At 35.3% G+C, this 26,281-nt stretch overlaps 4 protein-coding genes and 1 long non-coding RNA gene across 10 annotated transcripts in view; 1 reads left to right on the top strand and 4 right to left on the bottom strand.

The window, feature by feature from the left end:
* Positions 1 to 398, bottom strand: part of LOC111459310 (granule-bound starch synthase 1, chloroplastic/amyloplastic-like) — a 4,492-nt gene extending 4,094 nt beyond the window's left edge. The window contains exon 1 of the mRNA XM_023102154.1: positions 239 to 398. The gene's annotated coding sequence lies outside the window, so the exon portion shown is untranslated. The remainder of the gene's footprint in view (positions 1 to 238) is intronic.
* A 1,642-nt stretch (positions 399 to 2,040) lies between these two features.
* LOC111459111 lies at positions 2,041 to 3,106 on the bottom strand. Its single transcript, XR_002713237.1, has 2 exons — positions 2,794 to 3,106; positions 2,041 to 2,693 (listed from the first exon to the last, which is right to left on the bottom strand). It is a non-coding gene; the product is annotated as an uncharacterized LOC111459111 (long non-coding RNA).
* Positions 3,107 to 4,083: 977 nt separating this feature from the next.
* Positions 4,084 to 7,425, bottom strand: LOC111459823. The gene is made up of 7 exons (XM_023102901.1): positions 6,953 to 7,425; positions 6,436 to 6,847; positions 5,982 to 6,144; positions 5,636 to 5,812; positions 5,473 to 5,556; positions 5,230 to 5,311; positions 4,084 to 4,871 (listed from the first exon to the last, which is right to left on the bottom strand). The coding sequence occupies exons 2-7, from the start codon at positions 6,762 to 6,764 to the stop codon at positions 4,426 to 4,428; spliced, it is 1,281 nt and encodes a 426-aa protein (XP_022958669.1). The 5' UTR covers positions 6,765 to 6,847; positions 6,953 to 7,425; the 3' UTR covers positions 4,084 to 4,425.
* A 2,345-nt stretch (positions 7,426 to 9,770) lies between these two features.
* Positions 9,771 to 14,349, bottom strand: LOC111459806 (beta-1,6-galactosyltransferase GALT31A-like). 2 transcript variants are annotated; one of them, XM_023102877.1, is made up of 12 exons: positions 13,876 to 13,941; positions 13,000 to 13,049; positions 12,594 to 12,699; positions 12,462 to 12,520; positions 12,109 to 12,320; positions 11,966 to 12,029; positions 11,807 to 11,879; positions 10,879 to 10,999; positions 10,685 to 10,772; positions 10,472 to 10,597; positions 10,285 to 10,394; positions 9,771 to 10,092 (listed from the first exon to the last, which is right to left on the bottom strand). In XM_023102877.1, exons 1-12 carry the CDS (start codon positions 13,939 to 13,941, stop codon positions 9,944 to 9,946), a joined length of 1,224 nt encoding a protein of 407 aa, XP_022958645.1. In that variant the 3' UTR covers positions 9,771 to 9,943. The 2 variants fall into 2 exon arrangements, with proteins under 2 accessions (XP_022958645.1, XP_022958644.1); XM_023102876.1 differs by lacking the exon at positions 13,000 to 13,049 and having other exon boundaries at positions 13,869 to 14,349.
* Positions 14,350 to 22,604: 8,255 nt separating this feature from the next.
* LOC111459497 (metal tolerance protein 1-like) lies at positions 22,605 to 26,265 on the top strand. Of its 5 annotated transcripts, none has more exons than XM_023102427.1 (2): positions 22,605 to 22,768; positions 24,796 to 26,265. In XM_023102427.1, exon 2 carries the CDS (start codon positions 24,796 to 24,798, stop codon positions 26,053 to 26,055), a length of 1,260 nt encoding a protein of 419 aa, XP_022958195.1. In that variant the 5' UTR covers positions 22,605 to 22,768; the 3' UTR covers positions 26,056 to 26,265. The 5 variants fall into 5 exon arrangements, with proteins under 5 accessions (XP_022958195.1, XP_022958200.1, XP_022958199.1 ...); XM_023102432.1 differs by lacking the exon at positions 22,605 to 22,768 and adding an exon at positions 22,793 to 22,929; XM_023102431.1 differs by lacking the exon at positions 22,605 to 22,768 and adding an exon at positions 22,951 to 23,091.
* The last annotated feature ends 16 nt before the right edge of the window (positions 26,266 to 26,281 follow it).

The raw sequence follows: 26,281 nt of genomic DNA on the forward strand, positions 1-26,281 counted from the left end.
AAAAAAAAAAAAAAAAAAAAAAAAACAGACGATAGAGATGACCAATAACTTACCAAAGAATGACAAAAGCAAGAGAAAATAGAAACCAGAATTCAAAAGCCAAAAAACGAAAGGATAACTGATCGCACTGAAAGAAAGAAAATCGAAAGAAATGGCGGGAAACTAAAATGTCACGACAAAGCAGATACAATGGCAGAGAGTACTGAAGAAGAAGAAGATCGATCGATCGATCACTCACCGGCAATAAACAAAGGCGGAACAAAATGTCGCCTCCAGTCGAAACGTTAATGCTCGGAATCAATGAGCACCTGAAATTGCAAGTCTCCGGAGGACCGCCAGTACTTGTAGGCTTTTCTCGTGGCTGAAACGTGACGAAGATTAAGTGGTCGGGCGTGTGAGCAAGCCCGTGAGAAGTGGGGCCAGGGCATCATCATCGGGAATATGCTGATAATTTTAGGTTTTTTGAGATATTTCATTGAGGCAAAACGACGTCGGAATGGCATGCTATTTAATAGTGGTTCTACTTGGAAATGGTCCCACTGATGGGACGCAATAATACATGAGGAACGTCCACTTGATTTTCTCTGTTTTTTCTTTTTTTTTTTTTAATTTGTGAATGGACGGTGGAGAATTAAGGCTAAAGTACCCCTTGCTTTCCAATTAAAAAAAAAAAAAAAAAAAAAAAAAACTTAATAAACTATATAAATTTCTATTTCTATTAAAATTTAATTTAATCCTTATAAAAAAAATATTAAATTTAGTCTCTATGGTAGGGATTGTTTATTATAATATATCAAACAATAGTTACTATTTATGAGATTTAATTTTATCAAATTTTAATTTAACTGAATCTTAATTTTAAGGTTTATAAATATTAGATAAAATAGTTTTTAGTTAAACCCATAACGACAAGGCAATTTAGAAATAATAAATTAAAGAAATATTTATTATAAGTTCTTCTTTTTACTTCATGGTTTACAAATTTTCATTTTATTCTATTTTGATATTTTATTTAAAAAAATATAAACCGAGGTAGAGATTTAAACGATTGAATCAATTAAGTGACCCCTAATTTGCAATAATTAACATTGACATGTCTCTCTCCCACCCTTGAATTTTATTTTATTTTTCTCTCTCTTAATTATATCCTCTAATTTTGTCTTTCCTCTTCGTCTATATTATGTATTTTACAATTTTTTTTTTAATTGGAAAGAAAAATAATTGCAGTGCCTGTAATTTAAGAAACACGAGCACGTGCCATGCAATTCATAAATGGAATGACACAATATACCAAACACACATGGGAGAATTTTTTTCGGAAATTAAGAACAATGTGGCCAAACATTCTAGGTTGCGTGGACATTTTAAATTTTATTTTAATTTGTTTCTTAATCCAAGCAAGATTTGATGAGGAAAAAAATATCTACATTATTTGAAATAAACATAATACAATGGATTTCTTCAAATAAATTAAACTTTTATAAAGTTAAACGGTAAATTCGATATATATCGTTCTATTCAAATAACTTCATATCCGTATCCATAAAGAGTTATAGATAAAAGTATTTTAAATTCATAAACAATACTATACCAATCACTTTAATAAAAAAAAAATAAGAAAATATATGTTTTAAACACGATGTTAAATTAGTAAATTAGTAAAAGTGAGTTTAAATATAAAATTAAAAATTAAAAAAAGAAAGGAAAGAATAAAGATATAACTTTGAGACTTTGTGTTAAAGAAATTCTTATCCCGTGATGTATGTTTCCTTTCCTTTCAAGGCAATGCCATTGCCACTACAACAACTTCTCCACTTTTTTTATTTGTTTTATTTTCCTTCTTTTCTTTCCTTAGAGAATCATCCCATCCAATCCAACATGTTTGGAATATACCTCTTCGTCTAACATAGATTCGAAATTTTCTAATTTTTTGTATTTTAGTAATGGTATTCAAACATTTCATTGAATATGGGTGAAGTTTGTGTGATTCATGGAATATTTGATTAAAATCCATGGAAAGAAATTGGAGAATGATGTGTACAAGGCAACAAACAAAACTCATGATTCATGAATTCACTGTCATCATACACACACGACACACCAACTTGGGAGTTCCCCCTCCCCCCAAAAGGTATCAACTGATTTGGTGATTCCTCATGCTTCAGATTTCATTTCACCATTTTGTCTTCACCTAAAGATTTACAAATCCACGATCCAATCATTTTTACTCGATCGATTAAAAATAAAAGCTTCTAAAGAAAATTCTTCATATTCTCACACACACAGATCATTCAATAATGAATTTCAATTCAAACTCCGTTACAGACAAGAGCAACTCGCACAAAATCTCTTGATTTTCCTTTTTTTTTTTTTTTTTCCATGACTTCTCGAAGTCAAGTAAAATCACTCCACAAATTGTAAAAAAACAAAATCTCTCTTTCTAATAATCATACTGGAACTGAATACGATACGCAAAATCTTGATAACAAAAAAGAAAAAAAGAAGACGACGATTAAAGAGACGAAGCGAAGAACGAAAACGGTCCCCCCTAAGGGTTAAGGATTGTATTATCTATGAGCAGTTACCAAAGTCTCAATGAATTTCAATCCATCGAACCTCGGCGCAAACTTCTCCTTCTCCGATGATGAATCCGAGCCGCAACCTCTGTTCGCACGAGAATCCGAAACGGAGCCCTAAAAAACACAATCCGCCAAATCAAAACCAGATTAGGCCATGAAAATTCCTCGAAGTTGTAAACAGAACATTCAAAATCGAAGGCGATGAAGGTTATACCTCTAGAGAGGGAGGATAAAGAGCGAGGTCGCGATCTCCACTAGAGGACGACGAAGACGAGGAGAAAGCCATGGTCGAGGCTGCGAGGACAGAGGCGAGCAACGTGCAGGTGCCTTTCATGGTTCGTCGGAGCAGGTGGTGGACAGGACGTACGAGGGCGAAATCCGACGAGTAGCCGGATCTCGGCCGACTTGAGGGAATGGAGGAAAGGATCGACAATGAAATTCTACACAAGCGGCGCAGAAATTGTGGGAAAGAGGGGAGGTCTCTTTTTTATATTCAGCGGCTCGCGTGTTTTCATGTGTATAAAATTTGACGATTTTTCACATTTAACAGAACTGAATTGGGATTTAATATCCGCTCTTCCGCTTAGTTTTGCAGCTACGTTCGTTCTACGCCGTTCATTCACTTCGTATCTCATGGACCCCACTGCTCCACGTGGCGCTTTTATAATATATACATATTTTATACAATTAAAAAAAAAAGTTGTATGGTCAATTTGGTCGATTTATAAGTTTCCATGTTTTGTAACTTTTAATTAATTTATTTATTTATTTTATTGTTTTCCATAACTATTTGTTTTTTTAGTTTTAATTTTTGATAGGGTATATATCTTCTAATGAATTCTATTTTTTTTATTAAATATTTCTTTGTCTGATGAGATTCGTAAACATCTTTCATCACTTATTATAGTCTCTAAAATTTGTTTATGTTTAGTATGTGATTTGTGGTAAAAAAAAATAAAATAAAATCAAAATATTTACCATTTCATTCCAATTAAAAACTTTAAAACTCAAATGCAAAATTTAATATATATATATATAAACCCAAAATGGCTAATGTGTGCCATTTTTTAGTGATAAAAAAAACATCCATTTCTAAAATAATTATTTACCATTGTGAATTTGATAGTTCAAAATATAAAAACCAAAACAATAAATTCATTCGATTTTTTATTTTTTTTTTCTTAAATGTGTTTAATATAGGTTTGGTGAGTTTAGATGGTGTGAAGTGATTTTTATATAATTTTTTTAAAATAAAAAAGCAATTAAAGAAAATATATAATCTATCATCTAAAAAAGTACTTAAAACTATGTAGGGAGAAAACATATTTATAATAAAAAAAATTAAATAATTTACACTATTTCGTTAATCTATCAAATTTTTATTTAATTATATACTAAATTTGCAATCTCAACACGACACAAATAAGTACTGATCTTCATCCGAGAGATTGGTCTCAAATCTACTCGAGCGTAAAAAGAAAACATTTTTACAAGTAAGTGAATATAACTAAACAATAATTGACATATATTACTTTAGATTCTTCGTTCTCGTATATTGGAGAATCCGGATTAAAGCTACTGAGAGATGCCGTAAAAATAAAAAATAAAAATAATAATAAAAAGGCTACCTAACGTTGCTTCTTACTTTCCCCTACTCATTATTCTACAAACACTTCCATCTCCAAAATAACAGGAAGATGAGGAGATGGGAAAACAAAATACAATCATACAATTCTACTTTCCCCATTCCAAACCTTCTTTTTACAACTCATAGAGGGTTAAAAAAAATTACCACCTTCAGAACTTTCTTCAAAGCTGAAGCTGATTACGAGCTTCTTTGCACCGATCATCTCTTTCCGATGTTCGAAAATCTCCGAGCAACTCCGAATACAACTGCTTTCGTTAAGAGGCCGTGGTCGAGAGTACAAGCAAGGGCGATCGCTCCACCCACCATAAGAAGCTTTGGAAAGTTCTTCCCTGCTGCTTTTTCAGAGGGCTCCATCCTTTTGTTCACCTCTGTTGGATCATCAGATGCTTCTTCTTCTGAGCATCTCAGAAACTCAGTGCTCACTTTTGTGTTGATATTTCCCATCACTACACACTTCGAAACCGGGGCCTCCGTCGCTCTATGCTTTTGATACAAGCGTAACGCGGGATCCATCTTCTTCACAGCTCCCCACATCCCCTGCCTCACTCCCAGCTTGGCAATTTCCCATGGAATGCCCATGTCTTCATAGTGAAATAGCGACACCTCACATGCACTCAGCTGCCCGTTCCCCGTTTTCGACTCCACTGTTCCATATACAAGCCAGACGAAACTCCTTTAGTTACAGTAATTGTATCAAAAAAGCAATTCAAAACTCTAAGCTACTGCTTTGACGCATAGAATATGTAACCGTCCAAGCCCACCAATAACAAATATTGTCTCTTTGGGCTTCCGGTTTTTAAAATGTGTCTGATGGGGCGAGGTTTCCACACTCTTATAAAGAATGTTCCGTTCTCCTCTCCTCCCAACCGATGTGGGATCTCACAGAATAAATTATTTTCCCCGCCATCCAAAAAATTGTATAGTGAACGTTGAAGCCAAGAGAGTAGGAATTCTACTTGTTCAACATATTAAAATAAACAAGACGACGAAGAACTTAGTTACCTGCACGGATGCACCAACTCGAGTAGTAGAGATCGACACGTTTTAACTTGTTTTGTCTAGGTACCGAGGAACAAGGCACACCCTGAATCAAGACAAACCAAGAAAATCTATTATTTCCTGAAAACCAAGTTTTTACAACATAGCAAAAGAATTGAAGAGTTGATTACATCGAAGAATTAACCGAATCGCGAAGAACAGACCAACATGGAAAGATAAGTACTACACCAGCATAGTATGTCTTACCTTTGTCACACAGTAATATGACTGTCCCGATTCCCAAATTCTTCGTCCAATCACGTATTCTCGATTACTACAGAAGAAAGGGAACTGCACAGACATAAAAACAATGAGAAAACAATACAAACAAGATTAAAAGATAAGGGTGAAAGAAACAAGCTTCACTCACCTTGCGCACCCAGTGGACTGTCATGGTCCCTGTGGTCGGACACTCCTCCAAAGTTTGAGCACTTACAAGCATATCATCCCATTTCTGTCTAAATTCATCATCCCAAAAGAAATCCCTCACCATCTGAGGTGTTGCATCCTCAAAAATCGTTCGGCTTCGATACTGCGGTGGCCCAGTCTGGCAAAACAACCATAATAACACACCTCAATATGCAGATACTCATAACAATTGTCTTCGTCAAACATTCAAGAACTTTTCACTAATCATAATGCCAAATTCGTTCAAAACAAAAAAGGTCTATAAACACAAGAGAATATAGTAATGTAATGGATAGCTAGCTGTGTACCTCAGGGTCTCTCCGCCATGCTTGATAGCTCATGGTAGCAGTAGAGCGATCCATCATTTGAATCCATGAGGCTCCTCCATCTTTCTCCTCAACAAGCCTGTATAAATGCTTTAAATCCTCCTCAGCTAACTGGGCTCGATTTTCGCCTTCGAGTTGCGATGAACTGTGGTTAAGAATGTGTTAGAGATTAAACATATCATAACCTATTCTCAAAACTTTTAGAGCAGATTTTAGTATCCAATAGTCACTCGTCTAGTTTCCTTAGAATTTCTAAGCTCGATGTGTTGAGAATATGTTGAGAAAACGAGATTTCCATAACCAATTAGCTTAAATATTCAGACTGAATGCTACATGAACAAGTGATAAAGGAGACCCAGAAGTTTAAATCAAACACAAAGTCACAAAAAAACATCAAATTCAAGCATCATCGTTGCTATAATTGAAAGCAACAAACCTGGAGAGGGCGGTGGTAGGTGGGTCAAGTAGAACTTCTTTTGCATCCACACAATTTGACATCAAATTCAAGCATCTGGGTAGCTGAATCTTCACCAAATTCAAGCCAGAAATTGATCCAACAGAGCAAGACAACAGATTGTTCTTCAACTTTGAAGAATGGAATAAATCACTACCGAAATCCGCCCATTTAGGTTTCCAAATCCATCCCACCAACACCCCCACAATAACCCCCACCCACAAACGAACAATGAACATCAAAATCTTAAACGCTAAATCGTAGGCAGTTGAAGCCTCCGCCGCCACCAACAAGAACGAATCCACCGCCATCAGCTCCCAAAGTCAAAAAAACGAAACGACCCACAAAGCCAAATAGCGAAGAGAACACAAGGAGCGAAGGAATTGGGTGAGGGCTGCCAATCGCGAAGAACAAATAGAATCAAACTACTGAGAAACGGAGTAAGAAACGTAAATATATAATGCAATCATTATAGCACAATGAAAGAGAGAAAGAATACCGGGATTCGGGTATAATTTTACCGAGATTCGGATATAATTTTCCGCCCCTTTTCCCTCTTTTTCTGCGAGGGGCGAAACAGAAGATCAGAAAATGGATAAGAATCCAGAGATAATCGGTGAAAAGAAGATAAACTCCTCTAAGAGCCAGATAAATTTCTCGGGTTATAGAGAAAATTTGGGGCCAAAACAGATTCAACTCTAAATATCTCCCCCTCGTTGCTTAAATATAGAAAAACAAAAGAAAGGGTTCTCCCAAAATCACAAAAAGAATCAATGATTTTGGCCGAACTTGGAATCACGCTGAAATGGCAGATGGGTATGGTCGGTCGCTCTCTAAATCGCCATTAAAATGCCCAAATACCAATTTCCAAGACAGCGATCGGTCGCGTTTTTGTCACCGCGTTTGCATTTTTCACGTTTGAAACTTTTCTTCCCTTCTTCTTCTTCCTCCTCGTTTTCAACTCTACGAAAAATTTGACTAAATTTAAGGGTCCATTAGTGGGTTTTTGGTGCATTAACAAAGATGGGATTTGTCTACCGACCGGATACTAAGATAATGGTGTAATTTAATGTCGCTAAAATTGAGAATTGAATGTCCTACTTTTATCCATTCAAATGCTTAATCCTTCAATTTAGAATTGAATTAGCTATTTGGTCACAAATGTTTTGAAACTCTGATTCTAGCCTTATTTGAACATGTAGATTATTTATTTTATTCTACAGTTTCGTTTCCATTTTTTCATGCCATATCAAATTAGTCAAAGTTTTATACTACGAAATGCCACGTGGAATTACATTGGGTCAAAATTTTATTTTGAAACTTTGAATGCAATCCCGATATAGCTACAAACTATTAATAAATAAGTTTGTTAATCTATTTCAAAGTCATAACCCCTTACAATGAGGCAAAGAAAATTATATTTTTGTCTGCAAATATTAATTCTTGATGACATATTCAAACCCAATTACATAAATATGACATAGGAAGAGAATAAAAATAATAATTTAAATTGAAAATTGCTTTATATATATTTAAAAAGACCAACCGATAATAATAATAATAATTATTATTTATATATCTTGGTATAAAATTATTTATTGTTTAATTAGGCAGCTTTTTTTTAAAAAAAAAAAGAAAAAGAAATAGTGAGTTTGACCTATGAAAGTAATTAATTTAATATTAAAGGAAGAGGGTTGGTGGAATGCTAAGTTGTCACATTGGATATGAATTTGTAATTAAATATTAATTGGACTTATTCTCCCTTCTTTGGACAAATCACAACTAATAAACTCTATTTTTATTTTCATTTAATCCTTTTATTTTTGCATGCAAAACACATGTGTTGAGATCCATAATTGGGGGAAGCGTTGGTGTTTCATTTTTCACAATTTTAAGAACACAATTGCCTCATTTGAAAAATTAATAGTAATAATATACTCAACTATTTCTAATTTATTCGTTCCTTTTAAATACATTTGTGATTGTGAGATACATGAGTGAATCGATGCTACATCTAAGTAAAAGCAATCCTAAAGATAAAGTAGTATACATAAATTTTTATTCACTTAATTTGTAAACTGTGATTTTAAGAGGAAAGGTTATCACTACAGATCGACACATATTCTGCTTAATTTTAAAAAATTTATAATTTCTAACTAATCAGCAGAGATATTAATTATCAATTTTGTAAAAGATTTATAAATCTTAATTTCATATTCACTAAGGTATAAAACGATTTTAAATTTAAAATGGAATTTTTTCATTTCTGATTATCGTGGGTTTATATTTGCCTCTCAAATTAATAATTTTTTCTAAAAATTTGATTTGATTTGATTTTATTTTCGAAGGGTCAATATTCCAGACTTGAAATGAAAATGTTGAACTTATTCGTGGTGGCAACCACACAACTGTTTATTAATTAATTAATTAATTAATTAATTAATTATTATACTGATTTTCAAACCTCAGAATTTTGGTCACTTTCGCTGCTTCTTCCACCACGAAATATTTATTTCGGCTATGAGGAAAGAATAATATACACGAAACTACATATATTTAAATTCAATATTTTAGAGACCACTAGGTAATTATTTGTTTTTTTATTTAATTTTATAATTAGAAAATATTTAAGTATTAGTCCAATTGTAAAAATAAAAAAAAAAATTTAAAAACTACTCTATAGTTTTTTAAATATATTTTATAAAATAGATAACAAAAGAAATTAGTATTTATAGATTTATTTTTCGAACGAGCCTTAAATCAGTATTTTTCCTTGAAGAAGATACTTTATGTTCGGCAAACAAACTCCAACATTCAAGTTAGAATGATTCAAAGGTAAAATACAATCGAGTATTACTTTTTTTTAATCGGAGGCTATGTTACTAAATCAACAACTTATCTTAACGAGAGGGTAAATAGTCTCGATGAGATGACTTCTTTTTTTTTAACCTCAATTCAACCTTATTACCTACTAATAGGAATGCATATTTTAATTAATTGAATTGTATTTAAATTAACGTAAATGATTACCTGATTTCAATTCAACCTTAATCTCCGAGTGGATGTGACCCACAAAACCAAACCAAAAGGCCGCAATCCAAAAAGAAAATGTACTACCGACCATACATATGTCTCTGTTTCAAAGGGATACACAGCACAGCCAAGCAATGCCACAGATTTTGGGTCAAGGATTTAGCAATGGCGACGCCCTCTTCCACCTAACATCTTTTTGGGGCTTTCCCACCTTCTTCTTCAACATTCTAACTATTACCATTCTCGAGAAAATTTCGTTAGAATATTGAACGAAAAGTCGAGGATGATTGAATAATAGCTTCAAACCATTAAATTAATCAACACCCACTGCCATGAAGTAATAAATAGGCAAAAATTGGGCATGGGTTTGTGAGTATCAGTTTTGTGTTGATGGTACAAACAAATATTCTACAAATATACAAAGACAAGAAATAATGATATCAAATTCAAAGGGCTTCTAAAAACTGGTATGCCAAATAGCTTCATCGCCTTCCCCACACCTCTGGTGTACCTCCTCCATTCTCTCCACTGATTTGCAAATGCCACTGCAACTCCAATCAAATGATGCAGCACAAGGATTCCCTGCTTGAGCCTTCCACTCACAGTCTACACCCACGGTTCAACCAAATTCAATCACACATTTCAGTATCTAGAAACATGTTCAGATCCATTCAAGAAAACTTTTGGCATTTGAGTCAGCTTTGACACGAAACGAAATGCGATATTAACTCGTTTTCCGACGTGATGAATTGAAATTTTGAAACGGTCGAGTAAGGAAGGGAAAAGGTATCGTCTTACCAAGTGGAGTGCCACAGCAGAGGTTCCTATCATCAATGTGTTCCACATCAAGACCAATGAACCATGAACCCAGAGAAACATCTTCATTTGCATATCTATGTAGTATGGGCCTAGACAAGAAGCAAATTCTTGTTGTAAGTGCTCACACCAAATTACTCTAGTGCCAAGAGAACAACTATGAACTTACTTATTAACTGAAATGTAGGTAGCCAAATCTTTGGAGATCGCATAAATTTGCCCGGTTGCATGTCGAAAGTACTTGTTGCCTTCCTCGCCAAATTTCCAGTATTCAGGTTCGTGGTACTTAACCCCTCTGCAAAGATATTACCGAGTTAGTATTTGATCTAACATTCCGGGAAGTAACATAACGTTCGTGAGCACACAGTGTTTAATTGCTTACTTTTGGGCAAGGACTGGCCCCGACTTCATGCAACCAAGATAAACGCGAGGCTTCGATCTATGACGAGCCAAAGTAGAACCAACCATACCTGTGGAGAGCAAGGGGAGGCATCACTCAGCATCCCACGCTCAACATAAACACACACGCACCACTCGTACATAGAAGCAATAATTCTAGAATGTGAGAACACTAACCGAGATTTATGTGAACATCGTCGTCAACTTTGATAAAGAAATCTGCATCCCACTTAGCAACCGCGGTTGAAAAGTATATTTGGGTTTTCGAGGATAATTCGTGATATCCTTCTATGTGGTTCTGTAGGAAAGCAATCCAAGTTTAAGTACACTTGATTTGTTGCACAACTAATGCATTATTTCAGACGGTAACTCAAGAAACGACGTGCTACAAGATTCGTTCAGTATTAATAAATAGCATTGTGAAAAAACTTGTCACATCCTCGCAAGTCGGGATGCTACACCCATGCCTCAATCTACGTATAAAAATTCTAGGGTCGCCCATAATTATTAAAGAATTTACTCCACGCGCTCAAGCAGCACGCTAATGTTCTCCTCACTTGGGATCTTCTGTAGATCCTAGCATAAATCTGTCCTTGTTTCATCCGCTACAACTTCCAATAACTCCTCAACAGAATCAATTTTCCCCTCCATGCTCTTCCCTTTTGGCATTGCTAGAAATAATTTACTCTTACACCAAAGTTACTAGATGTGAGATCCCACGTCGGTTGGGGAGGAGAACGAAGCATTCTTTATAAGGGTGTAGAAACTTCTCCCTAGCAGACGCGTTTTAAAAACCTTGAGGGGAAGCTCGAAAGAGAAAGTCCAAAGAGAACAATATCTGCTAGCAGTGGGTTTAGAATAGACAAACATTAGTACGGGCAATTTACAAATCTTTCCAAGCATTCGAGAGGATTCGACTTCCCCTTCTCTCAATTCTCATTGTCTTTTGCTAGCTTATTTTGATTATTAATATCAGTTAATAACTGTAACTACCAAAATGAAGATTAATTAAACCCATAAGAATCTCGCCAGTTGCCGACAGTAACTAGCTCTCTCTTCCCTCTCCTCGCATACGTGAAATGCACATCTATTAACAGTAACATACCAGTCTTAGGAAATCCTTGTGTTGTGCATCCTCTGCATCGACTGCACGATCCAACACGCCACCAGGAGTTGCACTAAAAACCAGAACACATTAAATTAACTATTACATTATGAAACATGAGACTTTGCAGCTCATTGCATGCATTTATAACAACTCTACCTATGTCCAATGACGAAGCGCATTATAATTCCCTTCTCCACCTCCAGCTTCCTTAAATTTTCACCTAAAAATTAGATATAACCAAGTGTTATAAGGAACAAATTTGTTTCAGTTGTGACAGAATGACTATATTATGGTCAAACCTTGAGGCATCCATGTTTCTCTGATAGAGTCTCTTCGCTTTCTGCTGCTGAAGGCCGTAATGATTCCCATAACAAAGAAAACCTTTGGCCGCTCCTTCAAATTCTTGATTCCGGGCTCTGTAACCATAGGAGATCCTTCATCATTATTTGCTCGAGAAGCTCTAGCTGCAGCTAGCTGCACCTCCAACGATGAGATTGTTTTGTCTAATGTCCTGCAAAAATCGTGCCATAATGTGCTTCAAACTTAGGACGGCTCAACAATTAATTGTGAATCATGAAATTTGAGATATGATTACAAGGGAACAGCCAAATTTCTTCAACATCACATAGACACGCAAGAGACTGAAACTTACATGATAACATCATGGGTCTCTGATACCCGAGAAAGTATGTCATCCTGTAGGGAAGCTTCCTGTGACACGAACAAAGTCATCAAAATATTGTTGTAAAGAAAAATAAGTAACATTTATTATACTCTAACTTGCCTTCTTCTCACAATTAACAATAGGCTGAGAGGTTTTTGATTGAACTTTCTCTAAAGACGCCTCCTCATTTGTTTCGACTGGATCAGGCACAGGCACGGCCCAAAACCTACAAGACAATACAAAAAAAATCAACCAACCAACCAACTTCATATCTAAATGGACAAACTTTTCATAGCATGAATCTTTGTAATAATAATTAAGAATATGCACAATATCATACATGAACAGTTGGTAAAGGTTAATTCTGAATTCGTTACAACGGAAAGGAGGAACTGTCACAGCACAAGGAACTCACTCAATTGATTTAAACTCACCAAGACGATCTTTACTTATCGCATATAAAACACGAGCAGTACCTAAGAGTCTAAGACTATCCCCTTAAAAGAAAAGAAAAAAGAGAACCCACATTGCAGTTCTTTCTTCTGGATCCAATTTTAAAGGCTTTAAGTCAGTGAAACAGAATGAAAGTTATCCATGTTCACATGAAGTATCTACTGATTAAAGTCCTCACATCTAGCCCTTCCCCATTTCCTTAGCTCGCCCAAAACGAGAGAAAGAAGCACAAAAGAAGTACATGAAACGACAACGAGATCATGGACGGTTCAGAGCGCTTCATTGCAACAACAGGATTGCCCCTCAGATTTCCTTTCGACCATTACCACCAAGTTTTTTTAGTAATTCTTCCATGAAATTGTTTCCTAAAGAAATCAGAGCCAATGAAGACTCAAATCCAAAGTTGTTCATTGGATTCACAAAGGCAAATCAAAATTCATCCCAGCTTTAGAAACTTGGTATTCTATTTTCAGGATCAGTAACAAAAAGATTAAACTTGATACTAACAATGCAACAATCCAAATTGATAGGCTTTTGGTATACTAGATCTCGAAAGTTCACAAAACCAACTTTTGTAGCCAATGCCACGATCAGAAAGAGTTCTCATAGCTCGCACACTGTTCTAACTAGTTTACATCTAAAGCTAAACGAAGAAATCAGAAACAGGAATCTGCTGCAATTGGCCAAGAATTTGCTAATCAGGCAACACCAAAAGATCCAGCCCCAGGAAGCCCAGAGATCAAAAGGAACACACAATGCCTCCAAAAATCAAAGTACCCATGCAGCCTAAACACAGTTTCAAGCATCCGATCAGGCAAATTCCTCAAAAGAACAGCTCAAGAACAGAGCCCACTACCCTCAGTGGCAACACCCATTACCCAAAATCACAAGAAGATTCCATTGAATACAAGATCTCAGGCACAAAAGAGACAGAGAAAGTACCTGTCAACAACAAAAATACCGAAGAAGAAGCTAGCAATGCAAAATAGAAAAACCCATCTGGTAGAGAAGCCATTGGTGGCCTTGTGGGGTCTGCTCAGACCCATTAGAGCCCAGAAGCTTCCAAAACCCAACGAAACGCGTCCAGACTATTCTCTTGAGATTAGCCTCAGAAAGAAGAAGCAAAGAGAACCCATGAAACAAGAAGAGACGAGAAGCAACAAAATCAGAAAGAGGGTTCCGATTGTGGTGGGAATATGGGAATATAGGAACCTGGAAAATGATTTTTCCTTCGCAGCTCTGTTCTGGGCGAAATCGAAATGGTAAAAACTGTTGGGATTTTGAATAATTTTGATTAATCTGGAATGATTGCCTCACGGGAATGTAAAAAAATTGGTATATTCAAATGGAATTGGACTCGGGTCTCTGCTACCCCCACCTAGTCACCTACTCGTCGCCGTCAAGGTCAAGCGGTGTCTAAAGCACCAGCAGATGTATTAATTTTGATTTTGGGGTCTTTTTCTCTGCATCTTTTAAGGATTCTTTTCAATTATAATTTCAAACATCCATTTCTTTAGCTAAATTACAATAAATAGAAAAATATTTTCCCACAACAATACACACTGCCAAATTAAAAATACAAACTTTAAGTATGACATCAAATCATAATTAAATAGTTTTCTTTTCAGAGAACCCATTTATTAGTAATTTAATTAAAAATATAGACTTAATTTTAGATTTATTAATTTATGTAAAAAAATAAATTATACTTCCTATTTTTAGAAAAAGAGAAATTTTTGTTTTTTTTTTTTTTATATATTTTGATTAAAGCTTAAGGCTACATGTAAAGTGTAGCTCGCATGCAAGGGAGTGGATAAAAATAATAAATAAATAAATAAGGAAAGAGAGAGAATTGTTTTTTTTTTTTCCATAAAATTTTAAAATATTTAATTTTGGGTCTCGAGAGACAGAGAATAGTTGCATTTTGTTTTTCAAGGTTGCCCATATCTTGTAAAGAAAATATAACCTTCCCATTAAAATAAAATAATTTAATTCGTGTCACATTCTTATTTATGGGATAGAGGATATGTCGTTTTAGCTTAATATTTACATTTCCTATGTTTATACTCGCCTAAATATAACTATATAATTAATGAATGTCTAATAAAAAAAGAAATGGTCCATCATGGAAGAAATTAAAATCTTTAGAATTGATAATTTATAAATAAATTGCACCACCAAAATGAGAGGACATTTACGTCATTTACTTAATTCAACAGTAACAGAAAACGTGTGGTGTCTGAGGGTGTATGTGGACACACGTGTGAGAGAGAAAAACATGGGACACGTGGCGTCTACTTTTGCAGGCTGATTCATCACGGGTTCTTCGTTTCTTCTCCCATAAATTATTGTGGCCCCCACTCACCACTTTCGGGTTCATTTTCGTGTTGGATACTATTTGTATTTTGAGTTCAAATTTAAAATTTCGCTTTTTAATTTTAAATATCTACTTTAGTAACTTCTCATATTTAATAAAGTTGTGTGCATTTAATTATTTGATTCTCTGCTGCCAAAGTGGATCTCGATCATAAAATTTATCAAAAACTAAAACATATGGGCCGAGGACAAACAGTAGCAGGCCCAATGGACTTTCATTTTGTAGATAATGTTTTGTTGTTACTATTTTAAAAACATCGTATCAAATTGTGTTCATTATAATTTATTGCATATTTATATTAAATTTAAAACGGTTAAAAAGAATATTTAGTATTAAATATATCAGGTTTGATATTTTATTATAAATAAATATCTAGATATTTGACTCCTTAGCATACATATCTTTCCATATATTTTTCTTCCCATTTATTATTCTTTTCATGTCTTTTGTAATTTATTTGATTATAAATAAGATAATTTTCAACTATTTAGATGTGGTCGTTATACATTCTAAAAAGTAAATTCTAATTAACACGTTTTAAAATAATAATTGAGGAATGTAATTGTACTTCCTAACAAAATAGGTTAAGAGATGACATTGAAGGGGTGTACATGATCTGGGTTAGGTTGATGGATTTTTTTTTACCAACCCAAAAGTTCGGGTTGGTTGGACTCGTAACCCAACGCAACCCAAAACTTTTCACAACCCAACCCAACCAAACCCTTTATTTTCGGGTTGGGTTGTAAAAAAAAAATTATGTTTTATTTATCCACAATTTATAATTATTTGGATACAATCGCATATAAAATATATTAAAAGTTCCCAAACAAACACAAATCAATCTATAATTGTTTAAAAAAAAAATCAATAAAAAAAACGAGTGAAAATTATAACATATTAACTAGTTCAACGTTGTCATAAAACTAAAAACAACGAGAAAATTATAACATATTAACTAGTTCAACGTTGTCATAAAACTTAAAACAACGAAATACCGACATTTCTTGAAAATTGGTTAAAATAACAAAAATATTAAGGATAGATGAAGTTAAATATACAATAAAAATAATTAGTTTAAAAGTATGGTATATAAATAAAAAACATATATAAACATATTTTAATTGAAATATGTTTATTTATACGTGATCTTAGAGAATCCAAAAATTAAAAAATATATAAATTGTGATATAACAACGTTGCAACAAATAGATAATAAATACATTAGAATTTAGAATATGCTTTAAAATTATATATATATATATATATATATATATATATATATATATATATATATAATTTATGAATCGTGAATTCTTAATCATAATTAATAAACCTTTATATTATAATAAATTTTTATATTATATAATAAATAATATATTTAAATTAAATGTAGGTATAAATCATAATTAATAAAACTTTGTATTAGAAAGAATAGAAGCTAGCATTTCCAGTTCAGTCGGTAATGAATCAATACGCAGGGAAACTCTCTCTCTCCCATGATGGGAATGGAAAGTCTCGTACAGGCTCATATTGGGTGTGAGTATGCTCCTTCCATAGGCCACTTTTCAGAAGGTCTTCAAGGTAGATATGCTCTTCTTCTCAGAAAGACCATCCATACCTTTTGGTCAGGGGGCACAGAAGGGAGAGTGTGCCGGGTTTCAAGCCTGGTTGCATGTGACTGAGTTGGGAGAGGGGGGAAACCGCGAGACCAAAGGGAGAGGGGGGCGAATAGATCCGCTTCACTGCAAAATTGCATTTGTTTTTCCTTCTGTCTTCCCTAAGAAGGAATTCATTGTAAGAAGGAGAACCTCCTTCCCTCCCTTAAATGGGCAAGACTCGGATACTGCATGCGATCAGTATAAGAGTTTACTGAACCTTAGATGGAATTGTGAAACCGAAACCGACAGGTGAAGGAAATGAAATTGTGAAACCGTAAGGTTCAGGAAATGAAATTGAGAAACCGATATGTGAATGAAATGCAATTGTGAAACCGACGGAGGAGGTGAAGGGGAAGAAGTTTACAGTGAAAGAACAGAGAAGGAGCGAAGCAGTGAGACCAATAAGTGAAAGAGAAAGAAGAATACATAAATAGGTTCTAGTTACGGTGAAGGTGAGGTAGTTATTGATCATTCATCCTTCTTCTTCAAGAACTCCTTTTCCTCTCCTCTCCTGTAAAGGATTGAATTCATCTTGTCTTGCTTCAGTCTTTCCTCTCCTGTAAAGGAAGATCTGATTCTTCTTCTTTTAATGTTCAGTCTCATTCATCTTTCATGGTTCAATCACAATCCAGGAAGGTCTAATAAAGTATACCGCGAACTCTTTGAACATTAGACTCAACTAACCTTACCGAAAGGAGCTTATGAAGTCAGACTTTCTTTCCTCCTTTCTAAGCAAGAGAAGGGCTTTCTGGCTAATGAGATAGATGAATCACTTTCATCAGTTGACAGCTTTCTTACGAATGCTTTCTGACTGTGGGATGATAAGAAAACTTCAGTCCTCGTATGAAGGAATTCCAAGAGTATAGAGTTGATGGAATATGAATAGCTAAGATTAACTAATGCCTTTTCTTTCTATTGCTTTTTAGCGGATGTAGGCGACAAAAAAGGGAGCTTGGTTGAAGTGGAATAATACTCCGGTCTAGTGAGCGTATATGCCTCCTTCGCCTTCGGCTTCTAGCCTTCTTAGCTTCGCTACCCCTGCCCTATGGTCCGTCAAGAGAAAGAAAGGGTTGGCCCATAGGTTCAGCAAAGAAAGAAGATAACCTTACCCAGTTGTGCGTTAAGCAATTACCATTCCATAGCAGATTATAAAGAAAGAAGATGGATTCCCCTCTGATCAGTCGGCTATCCTGTTTTCGTCCCGGGTTGACAAATGCAAATCAAATCCTTTGCTACACTGCTCTTAAAAAAAACCTACCTTTGGACAGAAGAACGGGAAAGACGAATCCGATTCCGTTCTATCGATAAAGTGATACTACCTTTGATACGTGGGCGAGAAAGTCAGATGCTTGCTTCCTTCGTCGGCTCTAGGGCTCTTAGGGAATTCTCTTGCACTCCCGTAGCACAGCTATCTTGTTACCGAGAGGGAAGGAAAGACTTTTAATCAATTATCTTCCTTGGAAAGAGAAAAGAACTATATAGGCTCTTCCGGTAGTCTTTCTTGATCAAGAGACTCTCCTACCTAAATCATCTCAATTATAGCGCTTATACACTCGAAACGAAAGAGGGTTATTACCGGGAGGCGTACTGCACAGTACTTTAGTTGAGCTATCTGAGTCAGATTTCAAATGAGTATCCCCAGCGGTTCCCTTGCAGGCTGGTGCCGGTACCCAGATGGTCTAAGTCCTTTTCTGACTTTAACAAAGAACAAAAGTAGGTAGACAGGGGAAGGATGATATAAGATAAATCACCCCAGAAGCATGGAAGGGCCTTGAGCTAGAGGAATAAAGCAGACAGACGTTCACTTGAAGACGGGTGCGGGAAGCACAATGTCCCCCTATAGAGTACTAGTCTTCTTTCAGAACACACAATACAGCTTCGCTCCTCTCCCCTTCTCGTCGAGTAGCTTCGCTCCTTGATCGCGGAGCGGCATACCGAAAAAGAAAAGAAGAAAAAGCCCATCTTTCGGCCCCTCTTTCACTATCAAGAGTGGGGCGAGACTATATTGCGCAAAGCTGATTTTGCATTCTTGGAAAATGAAAGAGAGAAGATTGCGTTCAATATTGCGTTTGACCTGATAGTTTATGGAGCTATCATCTTTTCTAAGCTGCGTTACCAGCCCCGGGAAAAAGATTTCTGCTTTTTTTCCAAGTTCTAAGGATCAAAGAGTGTTTACAGTTCTGAAAGTGATTGAGTGAAGGAGAGGAGTAAGTAGGCAGAGGAGCCCAGCAATGAGTGAGACCGGGAGCGAGAGGAGCCCAGCAACGAGACCATAAACATAGTATGTATAGTGAAAGAAAGAAGGAAGAAGACGTTTGACCTTGGTTACTACTGTTCGGGAAAGAACAGAGAAGAGAACGACAGACAACGAATAAATGGGTGTTCAGCCAGCAGTTCCAGAAGGAAAAGGGGAATGCATAAGGAGTAGCGTCTTGACTTGAAACAAAACACTTGAAGGAGCAAGACAAGAAAAAGAATCCGAGAGAAAGAAAAGGAGCTTTATCGGGTTCAAGTAAGACAGAGAGAGAGGAGGTAACCAACCAGCGAAGGAAAAGGGTCATGAGTAAGTAGCAAGAGTATCAAGAAGCCGAGGGGAAGGATCATTAATCGGAAAGGTGCGAAGCCACTTTCCCGTGAAAGAAGGTTAATCAGTAATAGTCCAGGAGCGAAGCCGAGGAAAAGGTTGAGTCCTCTTTTCTTACAGTTCAATCAGGTGAAGGAGAAAGAATCTTGTCTTCGTCTTCTTCCTTCTTTCTTTTCTTTACTGGACTGTAAAGTGAAGGGAAGGGATTAACTGTAAATGACATACAGTACAGGTGATTGATTGAATCTTCTCTTGCTTCACGAATAAGTAGTTAAGTTTTAATAAATAATATATTTAAATTAAAGATAAGTATATTATAATTTAGAATATGCTTTAAAATTATATATATATAAATAATTTAAGAATATTCAACTTGGTTTCCATATAAATCATAATTAATAAATATTCGTATTATAATAAACATTTGTATTATATAATAAATAATATATTTAAATTAAATGTATGTATAAATCCTAATAATTAAAACTTTATATTATATAATAAATAATATATTTAAATTATATATTTAAAATTATATATATAATTTATGAACCTTCAATCGTATAAATTATAATTAATAAATCTTTGTATTATATAAAAAATAATATATACCTTTGTATTATATAATAAAAATCATAATTAATAAACCTTGATATTATATAAGAAATGATATAATAGTTGTATTATATAAAAAATGATATATACTTTGTATTATATAAGAAATGATATTTACCTTTGTATTATATAATAAATAATATATTTAAATTAAAAGTATGTGTATATTAAAATATGTTTTAAAATTATATATATATAATTTATAAACCTTCGGTTTTGTATAATTTTAAAACGTATTGAAATTTTAATTATTGTCTAATATATCTCTACATTACATATTCAATTAACAGAATTTTCTGTCCAATTTTTTTAAATATATTAATTTATTAGTTTTTTAAAAAATTGGGATAAAATTCCTTTCCACGTCGGATAACTCTGCCAGCTCATTTCTTCCAGATTGCTTGCCATAAATGTGAACCAATATTTTTTTTAGTTTTATTTGTTGGTTAATTAATTTCCGTTACACTCCATTAGAAAAAAACTTTTAATAGTATTAAATAAAAATAACTTATTATCATCATTTCTTATTTTATTTTTTCTGCACATTTATCTAATAAAAAAATGTTATAAATGATAATTTAAATTATTAGTTGAGCTTGTTTGATTGTTTAAACAAATTAAACTTTTACTGAAATACGATTATCTAAAAAAACTTCAGTCAAAGGAATCGCCGCCGTCCGTCTCAGCTTGCGGATAGTGGTTCGCTGCGGCGGCTCAATCTAACGGTCACCGGAGAATCGAAATCTATCGCCTTCACCGGCGGGAAAAAGCATGGATCTACAAACAGGGCAAGTAATCCGAAACTCATCAATCCACGTATCCAAACAGTCCCGATGGAAGACATGGCAGCAATTAGAGAGCTCTCTCATCATCTCCGATCTCTCCATTTCACACAAACAGATCGTACACTTTCGATTCTCTTCATCCACCTTATTTTCCGGCGACCCCCTCCCCTGTTTTTCAACAAAATCCCCATACTCGATGATCGGAAGGCTGGTCTTGATCCTGGCCTGTAAATCGACGGCCGGGACAATGACCAGCGAGGGGTAGCGGCCCTCGGTGAGCTAGCTTGTAGGGCTCTCGAAGGGAGAGTCAGCGACAAGCTCCGGTGAGGACTTGATGAGGCCGAAATGAGCAGCGAGAAGCTTGAATTGGAGGAGGATTCTGGTGAAGAGATGGAGGATTTGAGAGCTTCTTTGGCCGTTAATGGCGAAATGGAGGAACCCCATGAAGTTTTTATGGATCAAAACGAAGGAAAATCCCCAAAATGCTCTGTTTTTTATGACGGAATTGGAGTTTTGAAGGGGAAAAGTTGGATAAGGCCGGCGGTGATTTCGTATGAAATATTAGGTCCCCTTGCCAACCCACAACAAAAATAATATAATCTTTAGAATTGAGTTGTATCGTACTAATAAACCTGCAACATTTGCTAGTGAGAGATTTTCACACTCTCGTAAGAAATGCTCTATTTTCTTTTATAACTGATGTGAGATCTCACATTTTGTCTCTACCTCTTTGAAGATTATTTTAGGTATCAAAATAAAATTTGGGATGTCATTGTTCTTCTTGCCTCCTAATGGAGTGCTAAGTTCTATGACTCTTCCCCTTCCTTTATTGCCCCTCTCCCCTTTACGAAACCATAGGAGTAGATATCGAGTTTTCATTAAGAAAATTGGGTTTGTCAAGTAAATCGTAGTTTGAGAAATAAATAGACCATCCATCAACGTTGGCACGAATACCAAAAAAGTAATTTTAGCATATTCGTTTTCAAACACGATTATTTTCAGCTAGTCAGTCAATCAATAACTAGCTCAAGTTCAAGTCGATAATGTTGAGTTTAAGTGGGAGAGACGTGGGTTTTGGTGCAAATGAGTGTCTTCTTTTGAGAATGAGATTCCAAAGACAATATCAAGTGGCATACGTCTGTTGCCGTTGTGCCTCTTTCCATGAGTTGAAGGTTGCATCATAGGGTTGGAATTCAACAAAAGTAACTTAAAATGGACATGAAAGGGATCATGTCGCACTAGTGTCAAAATGAATCACGAATGGATAACTGAGAACTCCCAATTCTTAATGGACATTTTTGAGCGAGCAACAAAAATAAATAAACATCCTAATGCTTGCTTGCAATGGGAATTGTTTGCATAGTTATGATTTTGATAAGCATTACTAATCCTCGCTACGTCTTGATAAGTGCTGAAACCATCTAAGCTATCGAGTGATTGGAAACTGAGATATAACATCTTTTCGAAAGACCTAAATTTTAAGTTAGTTGATTTTTAAAATATTGCTTGATTTTTAAAATCCATGTTCGTAATATTTTTTTCTGTTTTGAATTTTTTAAACCCTATAAAAGTACAGAATTTGACATTTCAAAATAATAATAAGAATAATTTCCTTATATATCAGTTTTTTTATTGGGTTAATTTAATCAATTTTCCATTTTAAAAGGCGAAACCAAATCATTGCTACGATCCCACTCACTGCGCCTCCAAGAAAGCCAAAAAGCCCCGGCGGCCGTCCTCATTTCTCCTCTGCCACTCAGTTTTAGCGATCCCCTTTTGCCTATGCACCTCCTTTTCTCCGAGTATATCAGCATTTTACGAAGGTTTCTCTCCCTTTCTCTCTCAGATTCTTGTTGGGTGTTTTTTTTAATAGTTTTTTCCCCATTTATTTTAATCCTGTGGAATCGATCTGATTTTGTTGACGCTTGAGCTTCTGGAATCCTGCGAATATTCTTTTATTGCTCCTTTTGGATAAGCGTACTGGGTATTGCCTTTTTTCGCTATTTCCTTTCTGGGTTTTCGATTTTGCTCATCTCTAGATGGGGTTTCGTAGTTTTCATGGATTACATTGATTGCAATATTGATTTGATCGACAAATAGTGTTAGGTTTTGTGCGTTGAGTTTCTGTGTTGTTATCTTTGTTACGGTATATGTGTTCTTGTTCCTTGAATCTCTGATTGAGTTGCTCTTTGTTCTTTTTTTTTTTTTGGTTGCTGAGCATTACTCTCTCTGTTTGCTTGCTGAAGGAAGGTCTACCTCTGAAATAACGAGCTTATGTAGTTCTTTCTGGGTTTGGAATTTTTTTTTAGCTGCTACCTTTTTTTATTTTAATTCTCTTTCAAGAATGATATTCTTTATAATAATTGAAGAATTTGTTGTACAAACCATAATTGTTCTTTGAGGAATCTATTGAAGGTGGGGGAACTAGATAATTAATATTGTACTTCAATTTTTGTTGAGTAGTTCAATTTCACCTAGTAGTTTTGTACTTGTATCATTTGTGGGAGATAATGATCTTTATATTAGAACAGTTGTTAATATGGATTTCTACCGTAAATTTATTGATTCTCCAGTGGTAAATCTCTTGCTGTTTTACTATTGGTATGCTGTTCATGACAGAAAACCGATTACTTTTGCTCCACCCTTCCTTTCTACCTAGAATTGTGAGCTACCGAGTGAGGGATCATGCAAGGCTTGCTGTGTTTTGCTTTGCGTTGTCATTATATGCTTGTCTATATCTACTTTTTCCTTATTCTACAGCTCACATGTATTCTACCCCTCCAGTTGTCTTTGTCCGCTTTTATGCTGTGTTTTTGTTAGGTCATTAGTCGTAGCACCGTGGTTGGGAAGGGGTTCAGATATAAACAAGAGTTCTCGTTGACTAATGATATGTAACGCATGACTCTATTTGAAACTGCAAAGTTTGATGAGGATGTTGACAGCTATCTTGCCAATGTACTGTCGTGACTTTGCCTGAAATAAAGATATAGTGTAAGATAAAAGTGATGCATGATGCTGTAACTGACATTAAAGCTATTATCTTAAAATATTGCTTGGTTCATCCATGTTTGTAGGAGTTATTCACTGTCATGATTTCAGGAAGGAAATTTTTTATGTTAGAACTTTTGATGATCCATAGTATGAGAAAGTTAATGTTCGGTTAAATTAGTCGAGTTTCGCACGAACTAGCGTAGACACTTATTGATATAAAAAAAGTTTTTCTTGTGGTAACTAGATTCATGAATTTATACTTCCACCGATCAAAGTAGTTTGCATGTACCCTATTCAATATCCTTACAAGAAGTTATTTGTATCAAAGTGTTTCTGCAGTCGAATCCATTTTGAACAAATAAAAGCAAACATCCTGTTTGATGTATATGATATTTAGTACTAAATTATAGTTTACGATATATATCATATTTGATATTTTATTATAAGGTTATCTAGATATTTGCTTTCTTACCATAGGTATCTTTACCTTTGTTGTTATTTCCATTTATTACTTTTTTTCATATCTATGTAATTTATTTGATTATAAATAGATAACTTTCACACCATTTAAGTTAAGTGGGGTGGATTAAGTAAACATTCTTAGTTTCAGCTAGCTTTCAAAGTTGCGAGCGTATCGTCGTGTTAAAAATTTCGTCTTCAATCTTCTTGTAGGAGTATGAATACTAATTCAGCATCAAACCTTACTTGAACATGATATGTTATATAGGTCGTACAATTGTGCCCTCGAGTTCTAAGAACACTAATTCATCATACTAAAACAACTGAGACGTTTATGCCTCTGCTTTTGTGTTGTTCTTGGTTTCTTATCGTTTAAACATCTTTTCTTTCTGAAGCTCAGATGGAAGTGCAAAATCCTGATCATGGTCACATGATTGAAGTATGTGGAGATGTGCAAGCAGTAGGGCCTAGCATTGTGGGAAGTAAAATTTGTGGGGAGGCACCTTCCTGTGGATTTAAAGATGCAAAAAACAGTTCGATTGATATGAGGGAGCGAAATGCATCCATGCGGAAGCTTTTCATAGCAGCTGTTTGCTGCATCGTTTTTATGAGTATAGAAGTAGTGGGAGGTATTAAAGCAAACAGTCTTGCAATATTGACTGATGCTGCTCATTTGTTGTCGGATGTTGCTGCTTTTGCCATTTCCTTGTTCTCTCTCTGGGCCTCTGGTTGGGAGGCAACTCCGCGCCAGTCATATGGGTTCTTCCGGATTGAAATACTTGGTGCTCTCGTTTCCATTCAGATGATCTGGCTTCTTGCTGGGATTCTTGTTTATGAAGCCATTGTCCGCCTTATCAATGGTCCGGGAGAAGTCAAGGGGCTGCTCATGTTTGCTGTTTCTGCATTTGGGTTGGTTGTTAACATAGCTATGGCTCTGCTGCTCGGTCACGAACATGGTCATGCTCATTCTCATGGTCACAGTCATGGACATGGTGATCACGACCACGGTCATGGCAGCCACGAACATGGTCATGAAGATCATAGGCATCACCATGGGATTAGTGTTACCGCACACCACCACCACCACCCCCACCATGAAGAAGAGGGAGCAGCCGGCGATGGTGTTAAGCATCATCATCATCATCACGCACATGAGGAATCAGTAACTACACCCTTACTTGAAAGCCATTCACAAAAGGTTACCAACACACAGAAAAGAGAACGAAACATAAACGTCCAGGGGGCTTACCTTCACGTACTCGGAGATTCCATCCAAAGCATCGGAGTGATGATTGGCGGGGCAATCATATGGTATAAACCCGAATACAAGATTCTTGACCTGATATGCACTCTCATTTTCTCTGTAATTGTGCTATACACAACAATTCAAATGCTCCGAAACATCCTCGAGGTTCTAATGGAGAGTACACCGCGAGAGATTGATGCAACGAAGCTCGAGAAGGGTCTATGCGAGATGGAGGAAGTAGTTGCAGTTCATGAACTGCACATCTGGGCGATAACGGTCGGAAAGGTTCTATTGGCATGCCATGTTATAATAAAGCCAGAGGCAAATGCAGATATGGTATTGGACAATGTTATAGAGTATATCAAAAGAGAGTACAACATCAGCCATATCACCATTCAGATAGAGCGCCAGTAGATTTTCGGATTGAATCAATGAATGTTTATTTGTAGGTTTGGTTTAAAAGGAAAGATGCTTTTGAATTCCCCAGAATTTAACGTCTTCATTTTTCTTCTTAGATCTCATTTAAAAGTGCTTTCAACGATCTAAAAAACAAATGGGTCGATAATTAATTAGCATTATTTTAATTTCAAAATCAATAAACTTTTCTGAAGGGCATCGTCTAGTTAATGTTAATATTGTA

This window comes from Cucurbita moschata, unplaced genomic scaffold (assembly GCF_002738365.1).
Source record: "Cucurbita moschata cultivar Rifu unplaced genomic scaffold, Cmos_1.0 Cmo_Scf00022, whole genome shotgun sequence".
Taxonomy (NCBI): Eukaryota; Viridiplantae; Streptophyta; class Magnoliopsida; order Cucurbitales; family Cucurbitaceae; genus Cucurbita; species Cucurbita moschata.

What these genes read in the sequence shown, in the direction of transcription:
- LOC111459823 (XM_023102901.1), bottom strand. Translation starts at nt 6,764, where the DNA reads ATGGCGGTGGATTCGTTCTTGTTGGTGGCGGCGGAGGCTTCAACTGCC. An exon ending in CAGTCCACTGGGTGCGCAAG is followed by an intron (nt 5,557 to 5,635) that starts GTGAGTGAAGCT and finishes ATGTCTGTGCAG; the next exon opens with TTCCCTTTCTTCTGTAGTAA. An exon ending in CATATTACTGTGTGACAAAG is followed by an intron (nt 5,312 to 5,472) that starts GTAAGACATACT and finishes GTCTTGATTCAG; the next exon opens with GGTGTGCCTTGTTCCTCGGT.
- LOC111459497 (XM_023102427.1), top strand. Translation starts at nt 24,796, where the DNA reads ATGGAAGTGCAAAATCCTGATCATGGTCACATGATTGAAGTATGTGGA.
- LOC111459806 (XM_023102877.1), bottom strand. Translation starts at nt 13,941, where the DNA reads ATGGCTTCTCTACCAGATGGGTTTTTCTATTTTGCATTGCTAGCTTCT. An exon ending in CGCTTCGTCATTGGACATAG is followed by an intron (nt 11,880 to 11,965) that starts GTAGAGTTGTTA and finishes TCTGGTTTTTAG; the next exon opens with TGCAACTCCTGGTGGCGTGT. An exon ending in CTGCTGTGGCACTCCACTTG is followed by an intron (nt 10,093 to 10,284) that starts GTAAGACGATAC and finishes CCGTGGGTGTAG; the next exon opens with ACTGTGAGTGGAAGGCTCAA.